General features: G+C 52.7%; 2 protein-coding genes across 7 annotated transcripts in view; one reads left to right on the top strand and one right to left on the bottom strand.

The window, feature by feature from the left end:
• The first annotated feature begins 603 nt into the window (after positions 1-603).
• On the top strand, positions 604-17957 carry SLC19A1 (solute carrier family 19 member 1). 2 transcript variants are annotated; one of them, XM_080938422.1, is made up of 6 exons: positions 604-690; positions 6055-6284; positions 10049-10802; positions 11026-11218; positions 12769-12910; positions 17082-17957. In XM_080938422.1, exons 2-6 carry the CDS (start codon positions 6102-6104, stop codon positions 17349-17351), a joined length of 1542 nt encoding a protein of 513 aa, XP_080794548.1. In that variant the 5' UTR covers positions 604-690; positions 6055-6101; the 3' UTR covers positions 17352-17957. The 2 variants fall into 2 exon arrangements, with proteins under 2 accessions (XP_080794548.1, XP_080794547.1); XM_080938421.1 differs by having other exon boundaries at positions 17066-17957.
• Positions 17958-19578: 1621 nt separating this feature from the next.
• Positions 19579-24298, bottom strand: part of COL18A1 (collagen type XVIII alpha 1 chain) — a 106070-nt gene continuing 101350 nt past the window's right edge. For 4 of the 5 annotated variants that reach the window (XM_080937554.1, XM_080937555.1, XM_080937551.1 and 1 more), the window contains 4 exons: positions 22871-23119; positions 22086-22283; positions 21498-21613; positions 19579-20795 (listed from right to left, as the gene is read on the bottom strand). In XM_080937554.1, the coding sequence (XP_080793680.1) occupies positions 20582-20795; positions 21498-21613; positions 22086-22283; positions 22871-23119 (777 nt within the window). In that variant the 3' untranslated portion in view covers positions 19579-20581. The remainder of the gene's footprint in view (positions 20796-21497; positions 21614-22085; positions 22284-22870; positions 23120-24298) is intronic. The other variant, XM_080937553.1, reaches the window with a different exon arrangement.

Below are 24298 nucleotides of genomic sequence, written 5' to 3'. Positions count from 1 at the left end.
TCTCGGTCTGCCTCACAGAGCAGCTAAGGTAGTAACCCCTGCCCTTGCAAATACTCCACCAAAACCCATCAGGAGGAAAGAGGCTGGCTTCAAGGAGCCCCGCCCCCTTCCGCCCTACCCCAAGCAGCCAACAGCCTCCCACCTGCTGAGCATCAGCTGAACATCCCCACTGGAAACAGGGAGGGTGGGGGTGGTGGTGGGGTAGAGTTTGGAGGATTGGAGTATAGGTGGTGAAAGGGGGTGGGGTGGGGCCTAAAAACGCTTAGGCCAGACTCCTGTCTCTGTTAACAGTGAGGTTGACATAAGGTGAGTGGTTGTATGTGTGTGGTGGGGGGAAGGGAGGATACGAGGCGGGGTGTCTTCATGCATAGCCAAGCGCAAACAATCGGTGCCCTTGGAATCTAAAGACTGATATCCAGAAGAGGGGAGTGCACGGCAGGTGCAGGCAGTGCAACTCTAGCAGGCAGTCCGTAGCTGGCCAATGCCTTGGTACCTGGACTGCTCTGGCAGATGGGCGCGGGGCGCTCGGTTTAGGAGGAGCCTGACCGAGCCCGCGCAGACTTCTGCAGGCCAGCAGGGGTCAGGGGCGGACCCGGGGAGGGGCCTTGATCTTAGGCCGGGCGGTCACCTCTGTGCTTGATCAGATCAGGCATTCTGCTGTGAGCTGAGACCCGGTCCTGCGCTAGACCGGTAGGGGGCTCGTAAAGGGGCTCAGGCGGGCTGCGGGGCCCAGGGGTTGGGTGAAGAGGAGTCGGGGTGGAAGGAGTCGGGGAAAGGGGGACTTATTGGAAAGGTGGACAGAGAGGGTCGGCTTGGAGAGGGAACACAAGGGCGGGAACACAGGACGATCGTACTGAAGGGGGCCTAGAGTCTAGAGGTGTAGGGTCTCGGGGAACAGGCAGGCAGACGAGCCGCGGGTAGTCTGTGCCTCAGGGAACCACATGACCCTGGCGGTAACTAATGGCATAGAGTGGAGGGCGCATGCACGAATCCCCTTGTGGGCGTGACTGCGTGTGTAGCCAGGTGTTGGCCCCGCCTCCTGAAAGTTTTGCGGCTGCGCGTCCGGCCTACCACGATGACCACTCCTTCGGGGCGTGGTCAGTTTAGGTAACCACACCCCTCCACGCGGCCCTTGAGCCTACGCGCGGGTTTGTGGGTGTTGTAGTCTGCGTGTGCGCGACCCAGAACGCCGGCTGCTGGTTGAGCCAGGTACGGGCCTGTGGGACGCAGAGCTGGGGATCCGTTCTATGAGAGCCACGGGGTAGTGCAAGGTGCGGTTCTGTTCCTTCCGGTGTCCTGAAGACGAAAGCGGACTGAATTCTACACTACCAGGTCTACGCTACCTGGGGGTCCCTGGCACGACTGCAGAGCTCCAGGCAGGTTTTGCAGGGTGCCGAGAGACTGTGGAGTGAGTGGAAGGCGCATGCGGGGTCTGCTGGGTGGAAGACAGGCAGAAGTCTTTGGGGGGTGCATAGATGCAGTGAAGTGGGTGTGGGTCACGGGCTGGTATCTGTTGGGTGTCAGGGTCCTTGGCATAGGCGAGGACTTCAGCGTTAAGAGCTCCAGAGCAAGGGTCTGAGTGCTGGCGGGCATCCTGGGCGGGCACTTGGTTGCCGAACCGTCGCGAGGGCAAATTCCCAAGCTGCCCGGTGGGACCTCAGAGCGCCATTTCTCTCCTTGCCATTCCTCTGGGACGGAGTTCTTTTGCTTTAAAGTATCTTTTTCAGGTCAAGAATCACCACGTGCGCCTGCTCCAGCGGCTTTAGAGCACGTGTCGCCTGCGGAAACCCTACTGCCCACGCCCCGAACGTGGCGCGCCGCCAACCTTCATTGTTTAGCTCAAAGGCTGTAGGAACTCTGACAGCTCTTAACAACTTCCCTTTGGAACAGGTGTTATCTGCAGCTTGTACAAGCTGCCTGTAGTAGCCAGTCTTTCCCGTGCTTCCAGCATCTTTGTGACAAGGATGTTTCCTAGGGCTCAGCCCACACTCCCGCTTAAAACTCCCGAGGAGTCCTGGTTAATAGCCTAGGAATAAATGGGACTCTTCACCCTTCGAGTTTTCCCCTCCCTAACCTGCCTGTCTTCCGTATGCCAGGAACCTCAGCAGGCCTGGAGGTAACCTGTTGTGTGGCTTCTCTTAGTCAGGATAGACTAAATCCTTAGAATTGCTTGCCTGACTGTAAAGAAGTAGCCTTCTCCCAGGAGACTTAAGGACTCCGGAGCAGCTCAGATGGACTCAGCAGGACACAGACCTTCTGACTTTCGCAGAGCCTCATCCATTCTTCAGGCTAGGGAGCCAGATACGCCCTCCAACAAGACACTGGATTGAGGAAAGAGATTGGTTCTGGGCATTTGAGCCTGTGGCAAAGATACAGTCAGCACTCAGCTACCACAACAGTGCTCTGTTTTCCCCTTCCTTAATACAGTCATTCCAGGATTAAAAGGAACCTTCCTGTTTTAAGATTTAAATGAAAGCGCTGTTTCCTTTTGGCTTTGGTTTTTGAGGATGTCGTGGAAAGAATTTTGTGAACAGTTGTACTCCACACTTCTTACCCAACAGCCCTCATCTCTCATGCGGGTGCTAGACTGGTCAGAAAGGACTGTGTAGTGCCCTACACCCACCCCCTACACACACACACACACTGCCAGTCAAGGGTTCCTTTCAGTTCCCTGGACGAGGTTGCAAGTTAAGCAACACTGTGCTCAGGGCATGAGCTTCCTTCCGTACTCAGCCTCAGCTGTTGAGGACAGGATCCCATCTTTCCTTTGGCTGAATAGAGCTGAGTTGAGCCTAGCTTTTTTAGGAAGAGCAGCCTGGGCATTCATTCCTGGAGGTGCTGAGAATCCAGACAGAAGCCGCCTGCCCCATGCAAACAAGAGTTCGGGCCCCCGTTTCCTTTAGTGACAGTGAGGAAGATAGATTTTTGACTAGGCCTCTAGACTCTGGGCCACTGTCCTGAGGAGCAGCTTTTCCTCTGGCTGGCCTGTGGCTGGCCCAGTAGTCAGTCACTGGAGTTGTCAGCTCCAGACCTAGAAGCTCTGGGAAGTGTACCTTTCTAAGCGCTCGACCCCTAGTCCGGCCAATGCACATCAGCAAAACCTGTGGGAGGGTTCCTGCTGCTCTGGAACTGGGGAAGGCGGTTTTAGAAGTGTTTCAAGTTTGAGCAGAGCAGCAGCTGGTGAAGGCCAAAGGGTCTGACGGTCCCTGCTTCTGTCTCCTAGATATGAGGGCATGGGCTTTTATTTTCAGATCCAGGCAGTACCTCCTGGCTTTTAGATTGGGGAAGAGCCAAAGTGGGGGAGGATCGTCCCAGGAGCTTGGGGTGGGGATTAGGGATGGAGCTTGTGGCTTTACCAAGTCCCTAGTTCCTAGTCCCCAGGCAACTAGGTTTTTCAGTTGAATGGGTGGGCAGGGTCCCCAGAGAATAGATGTCCATGTGTCCCCTGTGAGAGCACATACCTGGATCTTGATCAGTCATATGGTCTGAGACTAGAAGCCCAAAGGCTCTGCCTAGGCTCCTGGGTCTTGTCACCGAGATTGCAGAATGGCTTGTGATATACTACAGTTCCCTTGAACGACCTAAGTGTGGGCAGGGTGTGTGGATGGAGTTTTCCAGAACCTTGGGGCAAGCAGGAGTCTCTTTTCTGGGCCTTGAGCACTAGCTGAGCCACTAAAACTCATCTCAGCACTACTTAGGATAGACCAGCCTGAGAATCCTAAATGTCCGTGTTGTGGGGTCTCCAGGAATTCTTCAAGTGGTCTTTCTAGCTATGGTGAGGTACCTGTTGAAGGGCTGAAGCCAGATCATCTTATACACCCCTGGGCAGGGTCCTGATGAGCTCTCACCGTGGTATAAAACTATAGTTTCCTGATGTAGAAGTCTGGGGAGCGCGTGAGGCTATACATATGAGTAATATAGAGTTTGCTCTGAGCTGGTGTCTGATAACTTCTGCTATTCCTGGATTCCAAGAGACACCAAGAAAAGGTGTTTCTGTTATCTCTGGGGGGTGACCTTTCAGATGAGAGCGAATTCCTGGGGATTCTTAAGCCCACGCTGGGCATAGAATCCTAGATTTAGCTATATTCCTGGCTACCACTTAGCCTGGGGACTGCTTTAGTTTGGGCAAACTCGGTGGCCATGGGCAATTGGCTGACCTGGCAGGCCCTAGCTTGGGAAAGGGCTTAGCATTGCCTGCACCTGCCTCAGCTCCTCTGGAAGGGTCAGTGCCACAGGCTGGACCTCCTGGGTGCTGTGTCCTTTTTGGCTGTTTGTATAGCTCTGGGGAAGTTTGAATGAAGCAAAGCAGGGCTCAGAGTTTGTCCAGCTGAGGTGATGTAGCCTGTGTGTGTTTTTCCAGCCAGGCCCCCTGCCTGGCTGCTTGTTTCCATTCTCATGAGAATGTGGGCCCTGTCCCAGGCCCTGCTGCTGACGTGGGTCACCCCTTTGCTCTAGCATCTTCCCAGACATCCCTTTCTTCTGGAATTTGCCCCCTGGTTCACCCTGCTTCTTCCTTGTCACAAAAGCAGGAGTTAGAGGAAGGGCTCCTGGGCAGTCCTTACAGGGAACACACACACTGAAAGCCCATAGCTCACTTTTATTTCTTGAACCTTTAGTTTAGCAGGAATTCAGAGAACACCCTTGGTCTCAATGTAGAGTCCATGGGCAGAGAAACTGGTCCCCAAAAGTTCTTCTTATATCTGAGGAGTTTTCTTTGCCTAAATTTTCAGACACGTCCTGGGCCTGGTTGTAGTGAGGAGCAAAGGGGACATCAGGGAGCCTGTTGTAGAGGGGGTGCACCCTTAGCCACACTAGCCCCCATATATGATGCCCAGCCTCTACCCCAGGACTGATCTATGACAGTTCCCTGTTGGCAGACACCGATGCCTTACACAAAACCTGAAGCACATTATGAACCCATGACATAGAGAGATGTGGATCTGCCCATGAGCTGGAATAACTTGGGGTCCTGATGAGTGGGTGCAGTTCCCACCTTTTCTCTTAGCAAGGACAACTGGCAGTACTCAGCTGTACCAGAGCAGCCTCTGTCCAGGACAGAATCGTGACAAAAACATACTAAACAGCTTGGTTCTCACATGTCCCCACGAATACGCAAGACCTGCATAGTGTGAGGTCAGGGGTCAGCAGCTGGATGGGCCATCTGTGGCTGGATTTGACATACTCTTGGGAGGAGGTTTATAGTCATCTGAACATCAGATCCACCTCTTCCTCTAGGGGGTCCTGGAGAGAACTGTGGGGTTCTTCAGATAAGTTCCTGCTCTGCCCCTCAACCCTTCTCAGAGCTTGCTTTGCCTTGCTCTTGGTGGCCCTTGGTTCCTTCAGCTCACCTGCCTCTCTCACTGACTTCCCTTCCCATGACTGGTGTTCCTTAGAGCTGCATTGCACTGCTGTGGGGAGGCTATGAGTCAGATATGTCTGTGTCCTGGTGCACAGTTGGTGTCCTGGCCTAGCTGAGCCTCTTCCTCTTACCCTATAACTCTCTGAGGCGAGCTGTCCCTAAGTCCTGTGTGTTCAGGCTGCCAAGCCTTTGAAGTGAATCTGAGTTGCCCCCAAACGGAATTTTACTTTATATTATTTCATTTATATATTTATTTTTGAGACAGGGTTTCTCTGTGTAGCCCTGGAACTCACTCTGTAGGCCAGGCTGGCCTCGAACTCAGAAGTCAGCCTGCCTCTGCTACCCGAGTGCTGGGATTAAAGGCATGCACCACCTGGCTCCAAAATGAAAATTTTAAGTGCTATTAATTTATTTTACAAAGTGAGAGAATTAGTTACTGGGACTTTGATTAATATTTAAACAGGCCTGTGTGGCTGAGACTGATTTGTTTAAAGACTCCTGGGGGCTGTGAGGCCTAGTCTGAGGGATTGGGTTCCTAGTAGTTCTCAGGTTGGCCATGTTGGCTGAAGATTTGGATCTGGGGCCAGTAGCCACACCCAAGGCTAACATTGGGTCTCAACTGAAAGATTGGGAAGGAGTGGTTACCTGTGGGCCCCTTTGCTGATACCAGACTGTCTTCTTCTCTTTCCCTCCAGGTGGAGTGTCATCTTTGCTCATCAGGTCCCATGAGGACCTGGGCAACATGGTACGCACCGGCCAGGTGGCAGAAAAGCGGACGTGCGAAGAGCCCAGGCAGGACCACGAGCTCAAGTCCTGGCGATGCCTAGTGTTCTATCTCTGCTTCTTCGGCTTCATGGCACAGTTGCGGCCTGGGGAGAGCTTCATCACACCCTACCTCCTGGAACGTAACTTCACCAAGGAGCAGGCATGTTGCTGGCTATGGGGAGGCTGGAGGAACAGCAGCGTGGGGTGGGGGGGTTTCTTGCTTAGTTTGATAGATGTGCAGCTGAGACTGTGGGAGACGGGGTTGGGTGTGGGTTTGGCTCCACCCTAACCTGCTCCTGCTGCACTGAGCCCACAGAGAACCTCGGTGCTGATTCATGAACCCAGCCAGATAGTGTGTCGCTGGGTACCATAGTAAGGAAACCTATACCTGCTTTGGGCCTGAGGAAGAATGTAACCGAAGGAGTGCCGACTTCCCACTACCAAATGGCTCCTCTGCCCTCCTGGTGAGAAAGCCCATGCCCAGCCACGCCCCACCTTGCTTGGCACCTGCCTCCAGCAGGGACTTAGCTGTTTATGTAAAGAGATTATCGAAGGCATTTTTTTTTCATACTCGGCCATGGGGACAGAGGGTCCTATTGAAAGTCTGCTAATAAGCTTAAATCCAAGCAGACATGGAGACGGATTATTTTCTTGAACTTCCACCTGAGGCCGTACAAGACAGGGCCAGACAAAGAAGGAGGAAGGGCGTTGCTCTCTGCTCCCCGATTGCTGCGGTTTGTAGCCTCTCTGCTTTTGATGGTTGGGTGCTGTTCACCCTCACTGTTCCAGGAACAAGTGTGCATATGAGGCTTCTATTATAATACAAAGGGAAAAAAAGGTAATGTTATAATGTGCATGAAGACCTGAGTTCAAGCCTCAGCACTTGCATAAAAAGTTGGCTGTGTGGGGGGAGGTGGAGGCTAGCAGACATCTGGGGCTTCCATGCCAGGCAGCCCAGCCACTGAGCCCCAGGTCCCAGTGACAAACTCTGCCTTGAAAAACAAGTAGATATAATAAGCACACGTGTGCCTACTCTTGTATACCCCTACCCCATAAAACTCCAGCACATACACACACACGCGCGCGCGCACACAGACACACACACACACACACACACACACACACAGATTCCAGGGGTTAGGGAGTTCTGCCAGGCCTCAAATGTCACTAGGAGACTGATCACAGGTACTGTTCACTAGCCCAAGGGTGAGAGTCCTATGGTCTTAGCCCTTCTGGCTACAAGGGACATCAGAAAGCCAGCTGGGTACCGGGCAGTCTGTTCTTGCTAAGCTTCTGTCTTTATAGTACATCTTTCTGCCAGGTTTCTTGAGGGTCATCCACATGGATTCAGACTCTTCAGACTGAGTCACCCAGCCTTCCGGTGCTTCAGTGGGCTGAGCAGCTAGCTCCAGCGTTTAGTTTTGAGTTTTTGGTTTTGGAGTGTGTGTGTGTGTGTGTGTGTGTGTGTGTGTGTGTGTGTGTTTCGTTGGTTGGTTTGGTTTTTGGTCAGTCTAGGGAATACTTAGGTGTAAGGAATTTGGTAGAATCCATGGGTGTAACAGTATTGGAATATTCCAGAATTCTCTTAAGAAGGTGTGTATGTGTGTCCTTTGTTTGTGTATGCATATGTCTGTCTGTCTGTCTGTCTGTGTGCACACCTGGGCACAGCAGACTTTGAGTTAGAGTTCCGGTTCATCTGGCCTATTCCCCTTTGCTTCATATGCAGGTTGCCACCCTAGCTGACTTTTGTAGAGTGTGAACTCTGTCAGTGACCTGTTACCTGGATGGACACTGAGTCCCCTCCATTTCTTCCCCGAATGGGGGCTCCTGTCAGCCCCAGCACATTGCTTCGGTCCTTAAGAATGGTCGCTTTTCTTGTTGCTCTGCAAGACAAGCACTGGCCAGGTTAGCCATCTTCTGAGTCTTCCCTTCCCTTTTCTGAGTTCCTGGAGGTACTCGTGGTCTAGGTCTGCCTGGTTCTTTTCATTTCAGCTGTGGCTGTCGGGGACCATGCTGTTCCTGATGCTCAAACCCCTCTCCCCTCAGGACCCTGTGTATAGCCGTCCTTCCCAGCTCCCAGGGAGTGTTCTCTTGGACCAGGCCGGGCCATGGTTCCTGTATTCCTGCCATGCTGTGTCAGAGCAGGCCTCCTGTGCTTGTAGAGTGAGCTTAGCCCTGTGCCCTTCTGCATCTAGGTCAGGGCTCAGCTCTGTGATGCAGAACCAATTAGGATCCTCCGATGCCTGTGGATTGCTGGGCAGTGCTGGGCTTAGGTGGCAGGAAGACCAGTTGGCTACCTGACAGATCCTACATGCTGCAGAGAGCTTTTATAGATGCCTCTTCCCCAGTATAGCCTTCCAAGTGGGACCCAGGTTACAGCCCAGCATAGAGACATCCCTACCCCTCCCTCTATCCCTGTCAACTCCCTAACTGAGCCAGAATAAAGTAGAGCAGGCCAGGGGCCTCGGGTTGTTTGCAGCCTGAGTCGTTTCAGGTGCTGAAGATCTCTGGAATGCTCTGGCAGGGGTGGACCATTGTGGAAGGGACCTTGCGTGCTCAGGATTATTTGAGGTGAAACTTGATCTCTGTGGGGTACAGGATCAGGAGCTGCTAGGCAGGAAAGATGGATTCTCTGATTTTCGGGCTTCTTTGTGTGTTGGCCCTCCTACTTCCTGAGCCCCAATCTCTGAGGTCTGACTTCTCAGCTGCCTGTGGTTGGCCTGGGGCGGCCTGCACTCGGAATAGGGGTGTCAGCTGTCCGTCTGGGCTTGGCATGTCCCTTATGTACCGACCCAGGTTCTGTTTGGGGTCTTTAATTTTCCATACATAGCTGGCCGAGGCATCTGCTGGTTTCTTGGGGCAGTGGGTTCTTTAGTAAGCTTGGTGGTAGCTAATGGCTGGGCTGAGTTAGCACTGGGGTGGGAGTCCCAGTCTCTGGCAGCCCAGGAAGGACCCATCTGGCTCTCCTGTGTACACATTAGCCAGAGCTAAAATGAGGTCTAAGGGAGCCTCTGCTGAGACTCATCTGGGCCTAGGAGGAGATCCCAAGCATGTCCACCACCCAGGGAGAGAGGTCAGGAGGACATTTGGGCTTCACTGGGATAGAGGCTCTCCGGACAGAGCATCCTCGTAGCACACTGCGTTGGGCCTTGGCTTCCTTAGGCAGTGCTTTCTGATAGCTACCCTTCAGCAGATAGCTTCCTTCCCCCCATCATATGCCACAGTGGAAGCCATCTGAGGGGGGCCTTAATGAAGGCTGTGAAGGTTGGATTCTGCAGGCAGCAGGCCCAGTTCTGCCTCTTAGGGTGGGGTGGAGGAAGGCCTTGTCCTCCTCCTGGCCTTCCCTCCTTCCTGTGTGTCCTCCCTAGCTGTCCGTGGCACTCTTCCCATGCCTACCTCCCCCATGTCCACCTCCATCACCATCTCTTCCCTTTCCTCCTGCAATAGGGACTGAGGAAGCCTGTGTTGGCCTTTGTACTCTTATCTACATAGGGTTAAGAGGAGTGCAGGGCTGGAGAGATGGCTCAGCGGTTGAGAGCACCGACTGTTCTCCCAGAGGTCCTGAGTTCAATTCCCAGCAACCACACGGTGGCTCACAGCCATCTGTAATGGGATCCAATGCCGTCTTCTGGTGTGTCTGAAGACAGTGGCAGTCAGTGTACATATACATGAATTAAATAATTTTTTTTTAAAAAGTACAAATGAGAAAAACTAGGATAAGGTGGCCCGCCTGTAACGAACGGCAGCCTCCCCTACAGTTAGCTCCCTGTGAGTCGTGTCTAGGGTCTGCAGTCTCTCGGGCTGGAAACGCCATCTTAGTTTCCAGGCTCCCGTACTGGCCGTCAGGCAGCCTCTCGCACGCTCACACTGCAGTACTGGGGAGCAGCCAAGCGTCACGAATAACCAGTGCCTGCCCGCCCACAGGTGACCAACGAGATCATCCCGATGCTGCCCTACTCCCACCTGGCCGTGCTGGTACCCGTCTTCCTGCTCACCGACTACCTGCGGTACAAGCCGGTCCTGGTCCTGCAGTGCCTGAGCTTCGTGTGCGTGTGGCTGTTGCTGCTGCTGGGCATCTCCGTGAAGCACATGCAGCTCATGGAAGTCTTCTACAGCATCACCATGGCGGCCCGCATCGCCTACTCCTCCTACATATTCTCCCTGGTGCACCCCTCCCGTTACCAGCGGATGGCCAGCTACTCACGGGCAGCGGTACTGCTGGGAGTCTTCATCAGCTCTGTGCTGGGCCAGGTGCTGGTCACCCTAGGACGCATCTCTACCTATATGCTCAACTGCATCTCCCTGGGCTTCATCCTCTTCAGCCTGGTCCTCTCCCTCTTCCTAAAGCGTCCTAAGCGGAGCCTCTTTTTCAACCGTACTTTACTCGTGGGAGGAGCCTTGCCCTGTGAGCTAGATCACATGCACCCGGGGCCTGGCCGGCCAGAGCCCAGGAAACTGGAGCGTGTGCTGGGCACGTGCAGGGACTCCTTCCTAGTGCGCATGCTAAGTGAACTGGTGAAGAATGCCCGGCAACCACAGCTACGCCTCTGGTGCCTCTGGTGGGTCTTCAACTCTGCAGGCTACTACCTGATCACCTACTATGTGCATGTCCTGTGGAAAAGCACTGACAGCAAACTCAACTACAATGGTGCCGTAGATGCCGCCTCCACGCTTCTGAGTATGCACTGGAGGGCCCTTGCCGGTCCCAGCTGGACCCCAGCGGGCCTGTAATCCAGCCCTAACCCTTGCCCTGGGCTAAACCACCAGTGTAGGCTGCCCTATCCCTTGCCCTACCCTGCCCCTGCTCCAGAGCCACCCTAACTCAGCCTGAATCCCTACCCATCTCTCCCATGGCTCCGCTTGCCCCAGCTCAGCCATGACTGAATGCCTCCCACCTCCAGGCGCCATCACGTCCTTCTCCGCGGGCTTCGTGAACATCCGCTGGGCTCTGTGGTCAAAGCTGGTCATCGCAAGCATGATCGCCATTCAGGCTGGCCTGGTTTTCTGTATGTTCCAGATTAGGGACATCTGGGTCTACTACGTGACCTTCGTGCTTTTCCGTGGGACCTACCAGTTCCTTGTGCCCATTGCCACGTGAGTGAGACGGTATGGGAGGGGCTTCTGGAAGGTTCTATTGGGGAGCATAAGGCAATGTGGGAGGCCTGACCTGTCTAGACACTTTTGGCTGTGTCCACTACACTGGTTTCCCTAGGCCCCACAACCTTTATGAGGACGGAGCATTCCTTGCAGCCCCAGCCCTCTCCCGACTCCGCCAATCCTTCCTGAACCCATATAGTGTTGCTGTCCCATAGACCACCTAAAGTCGACCAGAGCACCCCACTTTCTCATCTTGGAGACCCTCCTCCATGTTTTTACCCACGTCCGCTCCTGCTGCCTTTGACCCCCTTTTCTGGACTTGACCCACTCGCTCTCCCAGATCCTCTGAACTCTGCTTCAAAGCTGCCCGGCGCTGACAGCAGGCGACCTCTTCCTGATTGGTCCAGCATGCTTTTCTTAAGACCCCGCCCGGGCTGGAATGGAGGGAGCACACACTACTGTGTGAATATACACTCACCTCATGCCACATAGGCCTTTAGCCCCAGAACTCGGGAGGCAGAAGCAGGCAGATCTCTGTCAGTTCCAGACCAGCCAGGGATTTGTGGTGAGACCTTGACTAAAAGAAACCCAAGATATGTTTATAGATATGTGTTCACATCACCAGATGGAACACACACACACACACACACACACACACACACCATCCACTACATGTGCACTAAACAGTCCATGTTTATACTATACCTGTACATGGATCAGCATGCCACCATATATGTATATGTGTGTATGTATGTGTACATACATGTATATGTGTGTATGTGTACATGTGTGTATGCATATATGTGTATATATTGTGTATGCATATATGTGTGTGTATATATATACACACACACACACACTTATATGTATATATCATAGGTTTCATACACCATATGTTCTTAGCATTTACACTATACATAGCATGTACCACACATAAGACACTTGCCTTCTGGTAAATGCCACCTTTTCCCTTCCCACTGTCTACCTCTTCTGGGAAGAGCTTGGCTCCTTCCTACTTCCCCGGGATTCTTAACCCTGCCTTTCTCCCTACTCGGACTGCCTTCTCACATCCCCTGGCCACATACTCCTGCCTTCTGAGTTGAGAGCACATTCCTGTTCCCAGTCTTCTGGAGTCAGTCTTTCTATAGACACGTCCTGAGCCCCACCCCTGCCCCAAGTCAGCTCTATTAGTTGGTGTGTGTGTGTTGGGGGTAGGGGCAGTGCTATACACAGGTGTGCCAGAAGGGGATGTGGATGGGGATCTCACAGTCGTATGTCTGTGGCTTAGCTCAGCCTGGTGGTGGGGGTTGTATGACTTGATACTTTGCTGTATTTCTGGGTAGATACAGGAATCTCCCTGGCTCTGCTTTTGTTCATTTGTTTTGAGGGTTTTTAAATTGTTGTGAATGTGTTTGTTTAATTAGATGAATCTCACTGTAAAGATCAGACTGGAATCTCCTGCCTTCTGAGCTATGATTAATGATGTCTTACCCCTGCCTTACTCAGTGAGTTTGATCGAGGTATTTTTCTTTTCTTCAACCTCCCAGTTTTCAGATTGCGTCTTCCTTGTCTAAAGAGCTCTGTGCATTGGTCTTCGGGATCAACACTTTCCTTGCCACTGCGCTCAAGACCTTTGTCACACTTGTGGTCTCTGACAAGCGGGGTCTGGGCCTCCAAGTCCGTGAACAGGTAAGCCCCAACATCAGTCCCATGTCTTTAGAGGAGGGAAGCCCCTATGGTCATGGTGGCGCCTCCTGGTGAGGTACATTGTCAGGGGGCACAGATTACAGACCCCTTGTCCCTGGAGAATACAGAGTGTGGCCCCACATTTGGAACAGAAAAGAAAGTAAGACGGTCTGACAGGCTCACATTTCCGGGGGCTTAATGTGGTGAAATTAGCCACTGGTTTTTTTTTTCTTTTTTTTTTAAAAAAAAAAAAATATATATATTATTCCATCTGTACTTATGTACATATACCTACACACCAGAAGAGGGCATCTGATCTCATTACAGATGGTTGTGAGCCACCGTGTGGCTGCTGGGAATTGAACTCAAGACCTTAGGAAGAACGGCCAGTGCTCTTAACCTCTGAGCCATCTCTCTAACCTCAAAGTTTGCCACTTTTATCTATCCATGTGTCCATACCCTTCTCCTGTCCAGGTTGGACCTCTGGAACTCTGGAGCCCCAGGTGGCTGGGCCTTCAAGGCCAGTTGAGTTGTCCACCATTTCTAAGGAGTCCTCATCCAGACGTCCTCACCTGAGCCTGTACCAATGACCTCACATGGTTACAGCTCCTTAACCCTCGTGTCACATTCCTGTTGGTGGTTGTCAAGACCTGATGGCCTTAAGCCCAGATTGGATGATGTCTGAAGTGTTCATGTCCAGGAGGGAGCTAAGCAGAGCCCCTTGGCTGGAGCTGGCATCAGATGGCATTGGCTTACTGGTCCCTCTTAGGATGCCCTCAGTTTTCTCACAACAGCCAGAGTTTTTCTTGTATCTGAGAAACCGCTTGCCTAGTTTATCACAGGGACAGCACGGTGCAGGCACCAGCCAAGCCAAATGGGCCTGATAGCTGATACATGAGGAGGGATGGTAACTAGGCTCCCGAGTGACAGTCCCCAGGCTGTGGCTAGGCGGTATCCTAGGCAACCTGTGAAAGCCTTTGGTTTCCCTGGGCTGTAGGCCTGCAGGTTGGTGTGTGTCATGGAGGACTGCTAACCCACCAAGGGTCCCAAGTTGGCACAGCCCTGTCTTTGAAGCTTGGTGTGAAGTCTGGTGAGCCGGTGAGGAGTCAGGTGGGGCAGGAGCAGGCCATCTCACTGGGAGCTGGCTGGTAGCATCTGAAGAGACGTGTGAAGTCCAGCTTGCCAAAGTCCCTCCTGCAGACTGAACCCACAACAGTCAAGTCTTGCCCAGCCCATAGGTAGTCTTCACTGGATTGGAAGGGCATGTGCTCCACCCCCACCCGGGTCCCCACCCCTAGTGGAGGCTGTCTGTCCTCACAGAGTAGGGACTCCTAAAGTGGAAGGGGCTGTCCAAAGAAACCCCAGGAGGAACCTGATTGGCCCCAGCTGTAGTGCACTTAACATGTGATTGGTCTTTTAGTCCCAGACTTCTAAGGACGCTGCTCTCTCTGACTTCCCCTCTTCTCCCTCCATAGCTGCCCCTTGTTCAGCCTTTGGGGCCTGAGAGACTCTTTAGAAATTGGTGCTGCCCTGTGTTGCCTATGCCTCCACTCTGCTCCAGCTGCCCTGCAAAGACCCCCTTGCTAGTAAGCGTCAGAGAAGTGGGGTAGGAGGCTCGGTAGGAAGGGGTCTGGGTCAGCTTGGTCAGTCCTAGTCTAGCACAGACTATATCCAGGGGCCCACTGAGGGGTGAGGATCATTCTGACATTACCTCCCGCTTCATCCAGTCAAGTGTCAAGATGAGTACTGGTCTTTCTTTCTCTGGCTGGTTTTCTTTCGAGTGTTGCGTTTTGTTCATAGTCAAAGGAGATGCAATTTCCTGCTCTGTCCTCTGTGCTTCATCCTGAGTTGGGAGACTGGCTAGGGCAGGAGACTGGGCAGTAGGAACAGAGCCAAAGACCACTGAGAACCAGAGTGGAACCTGAGGACTGGCTAGGAGCCAACCTGGATTTGCTAAGTTTTTTTAAGTTTGGCTTCATTCATGTCCAGTGTAAAGAACCATGCAGAGGTTCAGGGTCCCTTTTCTTTAGCTCGGTGTCATCATCAGGATGTTGATTTTCAGTCAAAATCCAGAACATTTCATCCCTTTGGGGACCCTTGGGATCTGTCTTAGTGTTTCATTGCTATGAAGAGACACCATGACCAAGGACAACATTTAACTGTGGCTGTCTTACAGATTCAGAGATTCAGTCCATTATCCTCATAGCAGGAAGCATGGCAGCATTCAAGCAGGCATGGGGCTAGAGGGGCTGAGAGTTCTACATCTTCATCCAAAGGCAGCCAGGAGGATGCTCTCAAAGCCCACGCCCACATTGGCACACCTACTCTAATAAGGGCACACCTCCTAATAGTGTCACACCCTGGGCCAAACATTCAAATCACCACAGCTACTCCCTTCACTGTGGCCTGTGAATGGATGGTCTCCCTGGAGGTGACTCCATCCTCCTGTGCACTCACATGCCCTTGGGCTTCTCAGACGGGTGTACAGGTGGCTGTCGGTTTGCCTGGGATAGCTACTGAGCTTTTAAAGCGCCGTCAGCTGTGTTTAGTCCTTGGATCTTACAAGTTCTTCCCTAGAGTTTGTGTGGACGTAAGTTTTATTTCTCCTGGATGGAAGTCCAGAAGTGGAGCTTTGAGTTCCCGGCAGGGACCATTGCTATCCCACCAGCAAAGTACGAGAATGCATTTCCCAAAATCTCTATCAGCACTTGATACACCTCTTTCCTATTAGCCATTCACATGGGTTGCTATATAGCTCAGGTGGCCTTGAACTCACAGAAGAACAAAGAAATCAAGGGAGGGGAGGTTTTGATCAATTCCACAAGCCCTTTTGCATCGTTTCCTCTTGGTTAATTTCTTTGGTCTGAATGTCCTCTTATCTTTCATCCCTTACTTCTTACCAACTGTCTCCTCTTTGTAATTTGCTGACCCATTGGTAGTTGCTCTAAAAATCATCTCACGTGATTCCAGTTTCTACTGACCACCTTTGGTGTCCAGAGACCTTGGTATGAGGTCAGTGGGTTTGATGTAGTGAAGAAGTAGCAGGGGTCAAAGGTCTCCTGGGTAGAGTAGGAGTTCTAACTCCCAGGGTGGCCCTGGGTGGTGCAGTGGGCAGTGAATACCTCATTACTTCAGGCGGGGTGTGTATGAGTGTGTGTGTGTGTGTGTGTGTGTGTGTGTGTTGGGTCCAGTCACCCTGAGTAGTTGTTACTAACACTAGGAGGGTAAGGGTAAGAAGCAAGGTCATTGCCACAGATAGTATGGGATTTAAGTGTCTTCCCATGGGTCTTGCCTGGCCTCACCCAAAAGGTCCTCCTTTGTGCCTGGTGCGACTGAGGTAGTCAGGTGGTACCTTCTCTCTAGCTGGGCTCTACCTGTGCTGGACTTCTGGCTGCTTCCGTTCTGAGATCCATAAAGCAAAAAAGACCCCCAATGCTTCCCATACCTTTAATGGATCCTGAGATCTGACTGGCTGACCCTTCTCCCTTTCCCCAGTGGGTGTAGCCCATAGCATCCAGGAGTTTTATTGATACAAGGGAACAGGGAAAGGATGTCCACCTTGTCTTCTTGATAACAGAAGTCTCTTAATGGCCATTTTTGAGTTTCTCTAAATGTGATCCATTCTGAAAGGGTCCCAAGGGGCTTCAAGAAGCTCACCTACCTCCACTGGGGCCACTTGAAGTTCTAGGACCTTCTGGCAATAACCAGGTTCCTCTCTGGGAGGAAATGTATCAGGTCTTTCAGGAAGGGGTATGATCCGTGACTGCCAGGCTCCTTTTGGTCGATGCAGGCTGAAGTTATGCCCAGTGTTGACTGTCGCCAGGGCCTAGAAGAAACCCTGGGGCTTTGTCCTGGACCCCTCCTTGGTGGCCATGGAAGTCAATTCCATGAAAGAACCTAAAGACCAGCCCTTGAGGACCACACAAATGCCAATCACATACTGTGTTCTCTGGGGATCTTTGGGGAGGTGCTAAGTGGTCCTTTTGTGGTTGACCATGCTATGAGGGAAGGGAACCAGCCATCTTGAGATCTACCTTGGGACATGGCCTGTGACTCCCCTGTGTCCTCTGGCCACCTTCAGGCTGGGTGATGGAGAACCTCCGTGGGATTTCCTACGTAGGGCAAGGGGTGGCGAGCACAAAGCCAAAGGTCACCCAGACTCTCTCTTTTTCAGTTCTGTATCTACTTTGTGTACTTCCTGGTGCTGTCCGTCACCTGCTTTGCCTGGGCTGGGCTGGATGGCCTGAGGTACTGCCAGCGGACTCGCCACCAGCGCCTGGCCCAGGCCCAGGAGCTGAGGAGTCCCTTGGAGAATTCTGTGCAGGCGATAAGCCTACAGGATGGAGACCTAAGGAGGCCACCGCCACCCTCCGAGTCACAGCTGCTCTCAGACGAAGGCACAGAGGACAGCAGGGCAGACTTAAGATTCCAAGCCAAAGCTTGACCTGTCTTGACCTTCCTAGCTTCATCCCAGCCCAGCTGGATTCCTGACTCAGGGGCAGCCCCTCCTGTGTGCACTCCATTCTGAACCAGCCTGAGCCTGATGCTACAGACCAGGCTCCCAGTCTATGTGGCCTTGAGCCCTAGAACCCAAGACGTGGCGCTCCCCTGGTGTCTTTCAGGAGCCCTCAGGTTAGGCCACGGAACTCTCCTTAGGGGCTCCCTGTTTTAACCTATAGGTTGTCCTTCTGGTAGCCTCTGAAAACCCTAAACCCAGCCTACTTCATGCTTTACCAATGGCTGCTCCAGACACTTGGGGCAGCTCCCTGGCTTTGTGAACCACATACCAGGCCACGGCAAGCCTGGGCTGCCTATCGCTTGCCAAGAAGAACCTGTGTAGGGGTCAGCTATGCCCACCAGGCAGGACTGCCCTTTGCTCTGGGAAGCTCGGGACAAATCATGTCCGCCCCCAGGGCTAGTGAGGCGACACCAGCCAAGGTCCGCTGAGCCTTGCAGGGTGGCGGTTGCCTGTCCTAGGCTCCTCCTGGCTTAGGCTGCCATCGGAGGTGCTTGTTTGAACGATTATCTGATTTTTTTTTTAAACCTTGACATTAAAATGGAGAACTACATTGGGCGTTTCTGTTGTGCGAAGCTGGAGTCAAGACTTGTCACAGTTGGGCAGCCCAGAGCACTGTAGGCAGGCATGCCAGCCTTGGGGACTTTAGGGGTTTGCACTGGGCAAGATTTCCTGAAAGCCATCAGGCTCTGAGGTTAGACTCTGGCATGAGCATGTTTCCCAACACTTTAAACCGACCCCAGTATGAGGAGGCGTCTCAGTCTGTGCTGGCCTAGCCTTAGGCCATGGTTGACGTCATCTAGCTAAAGCGAGGATACATACCAGAGACTAGGCCTGTCAACTCCAAGACAAGGTCTGACACTCATGGGCATACAAATAGTATTTCCTTTTGGCTTTCAGTAATGAGTAACCAGCTCAGCAAGAAGCAAGAGTCTAGTCAAGGTGGGATTGCTGAGCCAGTTGTGCTATAGGACCTACGTGCAAGTCCACTTGGGAAAGGTCATCTTGGAGACCCTGGGCTGAAAGCAGGGCTGGCCCAGCACCTGCTTATGATCAGAGTACACTGGGTTTGCTTTACCACAGCCCTCTGAAGCCTTGCTGAGGAGGGCTAGCTCCATCCCTTCTAGGCTTGAAGATCTTGTAGGACATCACTGACGGATCTTCATCACAGGCAGAGATGGTGTGGTACCCCTGCTGTATCAGCCCATCCTGTAGCCTTCAGTGGTACCCATCCCGATGTAGTAAGATGCAACTTGCAGGCACTCAAGCAAAAGCTCTCCCCAACAGCCCCTGCCCACCCTTGCCTGCAGCTTGGTAGCCTTCACCTGGTAACCTGGACTAGCTGAGGACAGCCACCTCGTTGCTCCTCTGCCCTCTGTCAGCTACCAGATGTTCTTTACTTGGCTGGAGGCTTTGGACAAGGTCCCGTCTGTTGGGCAAATACCATGTAATAATGTGTAAAAGTTGGGAAATGTATTTCACCCGCATGAGAGCTTGCTTGCGTGTTATGTGTATGTATCCCGGTGACTATGGGAGCCAGAAAAGGGTGTCAGAGCCCGTGAAAGAGTTGGGATTGGCTGTAAGCTGCCAAGCTGGTGCTGGGAACTGAATGCAGGTCCCCTGCAAGACCTCTGCATATTCTTAACTAGTGAGCCATTTCTATAGACCCCTTTCCACGATTCTGAAGTCACCAAATGTGCACTGCTGGATACCAGGCAGAGGGTGCCGATAGCATCCGCACACATCTGTATAGTAGTACACTGTGTGCACATGTATGCCTGCACATCTTTGTATGTAAACATACCTGCATATATCCCTTTGCATACTATATGCACCCTTCTTTATACCACAAATTTATGCATGTCACTGTATACCCGTGTACATGCATATGAATGGTCCTGTACATGCAGTTAACTGTGCGGTTTCCATATCCACCCAAACCTGACTATGGATACCATACACACATGCGTTTGCCTGTTCATATGTGTACATACAGGCCATATCCATGTGCACATGACTACATCCATGCTCACCTGTGCTCCCTTAGGACACCAGTTAGCAAGTTTGGGAAGGGAGGATCCTGGGTCTCGTCACGGATGATTTTGTAACAGGGAAGGCAGCTTATAAACCAAGCGTCTGTATAAAAGGTCATTTTTATTTGGCGCCTCTTTGAAATGGCTTTATAGCACACATTGTCACAGCCCCAGCCCCACTGGATTGTCCCAATCCTTGGACAGCAGAGCCAGAGGCAGGCACAGTGGCTTTGATTGGCCACTTGTGGCCCTGAGCACACAAGTCCCTCCATAGGACAAGTGCTTTGTGCGGCTGCTGTGAGATTTGTGGACTTCGGGCTGACGAGCAAGGACAAGGTACTGCCAGACCCTGGCTCGTGGCCTTGGTTAGGTTGGGTTCTGCTGTGGACGGAATCTCGGGTCCCCAGAGAGGCCAGTCTGAGAAAAACCTGAGGATGGGCCCTATGTCATGTCTGGCCCAAAAATGAGCATACTGGTTAAGTCTGGCCACATTCCTGACCTCTGCCCACGGTGACAGGGAAAGGGGGTCAGATCTGGGGTCACAGTGACTACTGAGCTTGCGAACCTGCTCTGGCAGGGAGTGTGATTGCAGAAGGGTGGGGGTGGGGGTTCTAACTGCTCAAGTATGAGCAGACCCAGTTACCACCTGGATGGGAAGGTCCAACCGGATGCTTGTACAACCAGCATAGCTGCTAGGTGGTGAGAGGGGAGCCCGGACTGCCTTGTGCTGTCCCCAGCACACTCATGTGACTGCTCTATGAAGGGTCTGCACTGAAAGACGCCAGGCTAGAGAAAGTCTGCAGGTCTTGGGCAGCAACTCTAGGTTGTCAGCCTCCTGCCGAGACCCAGCTATGGTCCGACTTCACCAGGAAGCTCTATACCAAAGGTGGAGGAAGGACTGACACAGGCTGGCCGGTTCAAGTGGGTGAGGGAGGGCAGGAAGTCTGTTTTAAAATGTTTAAAAAAATATACTCTTTGGCTTCCTTTTATTTCTCGAGGATTACATGAAATGTGGAACTAGACAGGGATCGGATCGCAGCCAGGCCCTGGGTGCTGGCTGGATGCTCCCTGCACTGTGTCAGAGTTCTGCATGGCCTCTGTCCGCCATCCTAGCTGGCAGAGGCCCTATTTGGAGAAAGGGGTCATGAAGCTGTTCTCGATGCACAGGACGATGTAGCTGTTGTGGCAGCTCGTGGCTTTCTGTTCCAGGAGCCTGCCCGACAGCAGGGAAGAGGCCTGACCTGTAGCCCCGGTAGCTTCAGTCCTCCATGTCTCACAGTAGCTCTCCATCAGCCTGCGCCCGCTGGGGTCTGAGCCATGCCATACGCTCTTCTGCGGCCTGCAAGGTACACAAGCTGTTGGCTACCTGGAGACCTCTAGGGCCAAGAAGACAGAGGCCAGCCGCTATCTTTGGGGACAGCAGAGCAATGGAACAGTGAAAGGCCCCAATGACCTACAAGATGTACATCCCTGCAGAGGAAGAGGGTGCTGGGGGTACAGCCTGGGCCAGGGGACCTCTGGGCTGGTCTTTCCTCCACTGCCAAGCTGGCTTTCTGGAAGCCTTGCTTGATGCATGCTAAGAGCTCTACTACCAGGGTTTAGTCATGCAGCTAGGGCTCATGAGGCCCCTCTTGGGGGAAAGCAGGTCAGGGCCCAAGTACTCTGCTAGACACATTTGTCTAGCTCCCCAAGTCACCCTTCAGAGAGCAGGGTCACTGAAACAGGTGTCTCGGCTGCCAGATGCAGAGACACGGGATAGACACCATTCTGAGGACAGGCCAGCTGTTGGTCTGGTGCGTTCTGTGACCAAGGGCTATGCTGGGAAGCTGCCTTACAGAATCAGTACTGTTTGGTGGCATTTATATAGCTAAGCAGTAGAGCTGAGCGACTGCAGAGGATGAGGTCATCTGCCATGGCGTTAAGGGTGTTCAAACGTACCATGATCATCCGTTCCCATGTTCTAGGTTCTATGATTTTATGTACAGACTGTCAGTCTAGAGACTGAGGTCTCGTCACGTCTCCTAATGCTGGGAGAACCTACCAGGCTGGGTGTCTCAGGACATCTCTGCCGTCGAAAGAAAAGATGCGGGCCCCAGGTTGCAGTTGACCCTGGGAGCCGGAAAACAGGCTGTCCCAGCTGGGAGATAGCACCTCGTCCTACAGGAGACATAGCAGGGACTTTAGTCATCCAGCACCTCACATCAGAGAAATGACAAGAGACCAAGGGACACACTGGGCTGAAGCAGAGAGAGAGCCCCTTCTCCGAGCCTGTCACAATGGGTGAAACCCACAGGTACCCTTCCAAGCCTAAGGCTATGGGGTCTGCAAATCCAAACCATTGTTGTGGGAAATGCTACTGCAAGGCTCCTGAGAATCTCAGCTCTTTTTATAGGAAAGAGCCAGGGATAAATATGGTCCTGTGGCAGAGGGGCCAGGCTGGGTGGCACATAGAAATGATTCTGTGCCACTTAGGGGTATGTGGTCAGCAGCACAGAAACAGGGGCAGGGATCCAAGGGGCTGCTTCATGGGGAATATTGGGGAATGGTAAGCCCTGCTGGGAATTCACACCTGGGACCAAGGACTAAGTACAAATGGCCACCCAGAACCCTCAGGACAGGTTGCACCCACCTTCAAGTTGACGATGGGCACGGACCCTCGGTCAGCACGGCGGACAATGCTGTAGAGATCCTGCAGCCTGGAGGACAGGAAGGCCCGGAAGGTGCCAGAGAGCCCCACGGCTCGGGCTTGCTGGAAACACTGGAAGTCAGCCCCACGGATACCACGCATGCCTCCAGACAGAGGGGTGTTCAGTGCCACCAGGTGGAGCTGCCACAAAGGTCATGTATGGTCACATCATAAGCAGTATCACACGTAACCTTCTAATCTGTGGGTGGCATACCCACAGCACAGTGCACACAGGCAGAGCCCACGGAGGGATGAGACCAGTCTCTTCAGTGACAACCTTCAATCAACCCTCTCCTGGCCTCTTTCAGCCTAGCGCATCAGAGGCTAGTCTCAGGCACAGCAGTCCCCCAAGATAGCACCGGCACCCCTTTCCTGTGAGCAGAGACAGGAGCCAGCTCAGCCTGTTCCATACCGTGGCTACAGAGCAACTGCCTATCCCTGGCTGTCTCACTCTCTGCAGGACAGAGGCATAGCATATATATGCCTAGCCCACTGCCCTCTTGTCTGCCATACTAACCGCTAGCCAGGTGTTCGATTTCATTGATAACCACTAAGTCACCAGAAGAAAAGGCAATTCCCTGGCCTAAAGTCATCCGGCCCACATGAGTCAGAAACCTACCCATATACCCCTATCAAAAATACCCCCCCAGCAGCTCTGTAGTGATTCCCTCTGTCCTGCCAGGACTGGGGGCTGGATGGACACACAGCCCTCAACCCTGGATACTCACCACTGGCTGAAAGTCCTGGTGCATATGGGCAGGTGAGGAGGTGGGGTGGGCTGGCGGGAGGTGCACATAGGAACTGTGGTGGTGCGGAACTCCAGGATAAGGCTGGCGGTCTGGCAGACGCGGTGGGTTGGCCAAGATGTCATCTGCTCGCCAGGGTCGTGCTGTGGAATAGGAGTGCTCCCTCCGGGTATAGGGACTGCCCTCGTGAAGCTGTACCAATGGAGGTTGCAAGGCAGCTACTTCATTGCCCTAAGAATGGACACACAATGCCTGGAGAAGCTCATCACCTGGGAGACCCCTTACTCTGTCTATTCTGGGCACTTAGGCAGGACCGGGATGGGCTGAAGCGGTAAGAAGGAAGCTGTACCCTGAGCTTGGGAGCTTGAGCCAGGGAGGACCCTGGAAGACAGTTTTGTCTCACCACAACCTCCTTAGGTTCCCGGGTGCTCGTCAAGCTAAGGCCACACATTGCATTTACTCAGCTGTCACATGCCATTTGAGCTCTGGAGTTGCTCCCTACCCCCTTTTTCACACCCATTTGTCCCAAAGTACCCTCCAAAGTCTGTGGTGGTTTTATATGCTTGACCTAGGGAGTGGCATTGCAGGAGTGGGTGTGACCTTGTTGGAGGAAGTGTACCACCGTGGATGTAGGCATTAAGACCCCTGTCCTAGCTGCCTTTGGAACAAGATGTAGAACTCTCAGCTCCTCCTGTACCATGTCTGTCTGGATGCTGTCATACTCCCACCGTGATAATGGACTGAACCTCTGAACCTGTAAGCCAGCCCCAAATTAAATGTCCTTTCTAAGAACTGGCTTGACTATCCAAAGAGTACACGTGGCTCCAGCTGCACATGTAGCAGAGGATGGCCTTGTTGGGCATAAATGGGAGAAGCCCTAGGTGTTGCCAAAGCTCGATGCTCCAATGTAGGGGAATGTCAGGGTGGGGAGATGAGGGTGAGGGGTGGGTGAACACCCTCATAGAAGCAGGGGGAGAGGGAATGGGATAGGGGATATGGAGGGGAATCCAGGAAAGGGGATAGCGTTTGAAATGTAAATAAAATATATCAAAACAAAACAAAAACCTGGCTTGGTCATAAATAAAACCTTAACTAAGACAAAGGTCCCTTGCCTGGAGATGGCCCCTGCACTGTGGTCTGGAGGAAAGAGAATACTAAACCGGTCAAGAGCAAAACACAGTGCCCTTGAGCACAGCGAGAGGTCAACAGTTTCCAACCAAGGTGACCACTGTTTATCCTATGGCAATAAATATAGCCACGGGGAGAAAGCTCAGTTGGGAGACCAGCCCGTGCTCTGACTTCCACAGTCAGCTTCTGCTGGAAGTTCTGAGTACCCAATATAGTGATGGCATTTCTATTTGGTGCCATTTGGTTGTTTTTCCTTCCCTTGAAGGCCTCCCCAAGGACCTC

This window comes from Micromys minutus (assembly GCF_963924665.1).
Source record: "Micromys minutus genome assembly, chromosome: 25".
NCBI classification, from domain to species: Eukaryota; Metazoa; Chordata; class Mammalia; order Rodentia; family Muridae; genus Micromys; species Micromys minutus.
Note: the sequence above shows the minus strand (reverse complement) of the source record. Positions and strands in the feature narration are given on the sequence as shown.